The 4895-nt window shown below is 53.0% G+C and overlaps 1 protein-coding gene across 1 annotated transcript; it reads right to left on the bottom strand.

Annotated features, from left to right (window-relative positions):
* Window positions 1-1492: 1492 nt before the first annotated feature.
* TLNRD1 (talin rod domain containing 1) lies at window positions 1493-3539 on the bottom strand. Its single transcript, XM_040077623.2, has one exon. It carries the CDS (start codon window positions 3327-3329, stop codon window positions 2262-2264), a length of 1068 nt encoding a protein of 355 aa, XP_039933557.1. The 5' UTR covers window positions 3330-3539; the 3' UTR covers window positions 1493-2261.
* Between the last annotated feature and the right edge of the window lie 1356 nt (window positions 3540-4895).

The following is a 4895-nucleotide window of genomic DNA, read 5'->3' on the forward strand; positions in this document are numbered from 1 at the left end:
TGCTCCTGGATACAGATGGGAAAACGTTTGTGTGTGCACACGTGAGAGCCTCTTAGGAAATACCTGTGAAGGCATCTCAGTCAAAGTCAGAACACTGTGTGCATATATTTATTTGTTAAAAAACAGTGAGAGGACTTCTATACTTCACCACGTCGCTCTGGGCACCCGTGCCTCTGCAGCACACACCGCATGGAGAGAACATCACACCCCGCAGGACTGCAGCCTGGCCTGATTATGGCAAAGAAAAGTCTTGCTCCTACGATTCACTGAAGTCAGAAAAGTTCCATTTAAATATAAACAAAACCTAACAGAGGTCCACTGGACTTAAGCAATTATTTTTCTCTAACCCTGAAGATATGGATACAGCTCGTATCTCCTCCAACAGATGTATCCATCCACTACCCAGGAACATTTCACTTCACTGCAGTAAAATCATCGTATGCAAGAGAAAAAGTAATGCTATAAAACAGAGACCTTTCACTGCCCCAGGTCCATTCCATACCCAAAGCCCAAAGGTTTCATTCTTCAAAAGAATAAACAGGATGGTATTTTTTAAAGTTTAAGCGACATTAACAACATTTTAAAGGTGCTTCTTCCAATAGCTTTCAACATGGTTTGATCTGCAGACCTATAAAAAAACCCCACAATTATGCAATGGAGCAGGACAGAGAAACAAAACCTCCTTTCCAGAAGACTTGCTCTTCTATTTACCTTTAAGAGAACATATAGAAGGCAACAGATCTCACAGGGCCACAAAGACCAGGCTGACAATATTCATCATTGCAACTCTGGGAACTACTGCAGTATGCACTAAGCTCCACTCTCAGCTCCCAAGGAATTCAACTGGAGGTCAGCTGCACCTTAAAAGTTAGCCATGGTCTCCTGTAATCTACAGCATCAAACTCAAACTGCTTTGAGAGAAATCTCCACTGAGGAACTCCAACACAAACCTAGAGGAATTAAAGCACCCACTCCAACAAACCTTCACAATCCCCAGAAGACATACGGCATACACCGGGCTAACCAGCAGAGTTAAGTTTTTCAAGAAATAATACTGAAACTCACACATTTAACACACAGATGGCCCACGACATCTGCAAGAATTAAAATACAAAACATTCTCAAAAGGTAACACCGAATGGTGATGAAGACAAAGCCAGGCTATGCCCTGCTGCAGCCACCACCAGCATTCTGCAAAGCAGTCCCAGTGTGGAGCAATCCCAGTGCCAAGCCATCCCAGTGTAAGCAGCCCTGCCCAGCTGTCCACAGACACAACTGGAGTAGCTCTGTCAGAGGCTCCTGAGGAGGAGGGGTAGTACTGGGAGAGGGACAGTATTTATGCAAATAAAAGAACTGAATTGAAGCCTGTATGCTGCTGTCTAGAACTTACAGTTACGTTTGTACCACCCATTCCCTGGGGGAAATGACATACAATACAAACAGGCCTAGCTGTTCAATTATTCAAGTATTAAGAGATTCACAGAAAAGCATCTGAGAAACATAGCATTTTAATAGATGAAATAAATACTCCAGTACATGCAAGATAAAAACTGACATTGAAAAAAAAAATTAAAAATCACTTTTGTTATAGTGTAATTTTGTTTGTTTGTTTAAACACTCACAGTAGCTTTTCCCCCAGTTTGGAAATCAACACATGGAAAACATAATCACAACCTCCAGTCCTTCCACTCCTACACACCAAATGCACTTCTAACCTAACACTTGATGCAAAATAAAAAAAGTCATACAAAACGAAAACAAACAAAATAGTAGCTACATCCATCATCTATGTGTTGTTGGGTTTTTTCATTTTTTTAAATGAGTAAGAACTGAGGTAACCTTTTTCCTGCACAACCGAACAACAAAATTTAGAAGGGAAATTTCGGAAGACAAGACAAGACAAACTTTAAAAACCGCACCCAGCGCGATTAAAGCTCTTTTTTTTCTCCTTTTTCTAAGATACCCCCACCTCCCCAAATATAAAAAACTTTGAAACAGTTTTACCACTTGTGTGAAGACCTTGTTGAATAAAGGAAAATTTATCTGCAGATACTTGCTTAACTTTAAAGTAAAATAAAAAGAAGCCAAAACTGGCTACCTTTATTAGTACATATAGTTTGAATATGTTCTGCTTCTTCACCACATGAAATCAAAGGATTGGGCTCATCCAAGCAAATTCTTTGGTATACAAAAAAGGGGTGAGGAGGTGGGATATTATTTTCCTTTAGCAATTACTGGGATCTAAAGAGAAGATGTGGGGGTTAATTCACAGAATTGGAGTTCACTGGCGGTAAAGTCCTGGGTGAAGATCTTTCTCTTAGTGCCTGAGATAGCAGGTTGCAACCATCCGAGACGGCGCACGCTGAGTTCCTCAACCTTTCCCTGTAATCGCTCATTTTGGTGCTACTTTCGGGGTGTTGGGCTATATCCCTGAGGCATTGGGTCAGGAGCACACAAGCAGATACCACACTCATGGCTCCTCCTAGGATGGCAGTTTGCACAGCTTTGCCTTCTGGATTAATGGTGGCAGCTTTACCCAAAAACTGGGGCTCAGTGGCAAAGCCCACCAGAGCATAGACAGACTGCACCAAAGGTCCACTGAACAAGACGCACCGGTTCCTGGTCAGCTCGCTGGGTGAGGTCTTGACCTCCTTGACACAGGCCAAGAGGGCAGAGGCGCTGGTGCTCATACATTTGACACTGAGTTTGAACTGCTCCTTAGCAAATTTATCCTTGGATTTCTCACTGGCCAGCACGCAGGCGTCTGTCAGGAATTTCAAGTTCTTGGACATGTTCTGAGAAACCTCCAGCAGGAGCTGAGGGCTCATATCTGCCAAAGGGGTGGTTTTCAAGACCCCGCAGCCGTGCTCCACCTCATGCCTACATCGGGTCACCTTGTAGCGATCCACCAAGCCAGGCATGGCAGGCTGTGCCCCCGGAGTCTCCACTGCAGCCAGGTATGCAGCGTGGGCAGAGCACTCGGTCAGGGAGACCACCAGCTCCCCCATCTCCATCAGGCTTTCTCCCACCTCCCCGAAGCGTCCCATGTTGAGCTGGCTCTGGACGTCATGGGTCAGGATGGAGAGTCCTTTGGTCCTGGCAATGATCGTGTCCCTGCACTTCTCAAAGGACTCACCGAAGACAGACAGACTCTCGGTGTTCACCGGCCTGGTCTCACTCGACAGCAGAAGCAGATCGGCCACCAGTTGCATCTTGATCTTGCAGTGGTCGCAGATAGAGATGAGCTTCTTCCTCTGCAGGGAGCTGCTGCTGGGGATGCCGCCGCCGGAGACCTCGCTGCTGGACTTGCCGGAGCCACCGCTAGCCATAGCGCCGGGGGGGCACTCGCATGCCGCTCGCTACCCCGCTGCCGCCGCTGCCGCCGCCTCCGCCGCCGCCCGAGCAGTCCCGACTGAGCCCGGCAGGATCGCTCTGCCTTTTCCGCAACATCATTCCATTAATCGCCGGGAGGCAAGAAAAGGCTCTGGGCGCCGGGGCTGCCGCTGCTGCGGGGAGCGAGCTCGGCCGGGGCGCCCGCCCCGCTACGGCGCCAGCCTCCGCTCCTACGGCGCTCCCGCGGCGGGGCGGCGCTCGCCGGGCGCCCCCGGGCCCGGGTCTGGCATCCTTTAGCTAAAAATACGTGGTTTGGTTTTGGGTTTTTTTTTTTTCCTCCTTTTCGAACGCTGGCTCCCCTTCCTTCCACCGCCTCGTCCGGCTCCCCGGCTGCGGGATCCTGCGCGAAGTTCCCTTTACCAGACGCAATACCTCAGGGACGCGCCGCCGCCGCGCGGAGTTGGGGCAGGGGCGCAGCCCTCCAAGTTGCTACCGCGCCCCCGGCGCCTCCGGTCGGGGAGCGCCCGCCGGGCGCAGCTCGCAGGGGCCGGAGGGGCGGCGGCTGCGCACCATGTGCCGCCCCCGGCGCCCGCCGCGGCCCCGGCTCGCAGGAAGCGCCGCGGAGGGTGTGGCCCGCCCGCCCCGCACGGCCCCGCCGCGCACCCGCGGGGAGCCGGCCCGGGAGGGGAGAGGGGCACGGCGGGGAGCCGGGACGCGGGGGACCGGGGGGGGAAGGTAAAAAAAAAAAAAAAAAAGAGAAAGAGATGAGAGAAAAAAAAACCGAAAAAGCTCCACCGGATCCGGGTGCTGGGGCGGGCGGGCGGATCCGTTCCCCTTCCTTTGCCGCTGCCTCACTCCTTCCTGCCGCGATCATTCACGCGGCCGCTGCGCGCTCGCTCCCCGCCGCCGCGGGCCATCCCCTGCGCCCCGGGCCCTCCTCGCCGGCTCCCGCGGTGGCCGCCGCCGCACCAACTTAGGCTCTTCCCGCAAACAAGGGTGGTGGCCGCGGGCTGCAGCCGCGGATGCTGCGACCCGCCCGGCCTTGCGCTCCTCCTGCCATCTTCCCTGGCTGAGCCGCCAACTCCCAGGGAAGAAAAAAAAAAAAAAAAAAAAAAAAAAAGAAAAAGAAAAAAGAAAAATAAAAAAAAGGGGGGGGGGGGAAGGGGAGGGGAGGAAATCTTCGTTTAAATTTCTCAGGCTTTCAGACAAACTACTGGGAAGCGGCGGCTGCGACGGCGCTGCCAGCCAGACGCTGCACGGCTCTGGGGGATCTCCCCCGCCCCGCTGCCTTTGCTGTAACCTCACTTGAGCCTATCGAAATCTTTTGTGCGGTGTCACCGCCCTTCGTTTAAATCCTGCCCTCCCCCCGCCGCCGCTCCGCGCCCGCCGCCGCTCGCTCCTCCCAGGCGGAGGGGGCAGCAGCGCCGGCACCGCCCGGCCGCCGCCGCTGCCCCGTGCCCGCCGCGCGGGGCTCCGGAGGGGCTCCGGAGGGGCTCCGGCAATAAACAAACAACGGGGGGTGCCGGAGGGAGAGGCCGGGGGGAGGAAGGCGAGAGGCAGCA

This window comes from Hirundo rustica, chromosome 13 (genome assembly GCF_015227805.2).
Source record: "Hirundo rustica isolate bHirRus1 chromosome 13, bHirRus1.pri.v3, whole genome shotgun sequence".
Lineage (NCBI taxonomy): Eukaryota > Metazoa > Chordata > Aves > Passeriformes > Hirundinidae > Hirundo > Hirundo rustica.

Coding starts and splice junctions, on each gene's coding strand:
- TLNRD1 (XM_040077623.2), bottom strand. CDS start 3,329: ATGGCTAGCGGTGGCTCCGGCAAGTCCAGCAGCGAGGTCTCCGGCGGC.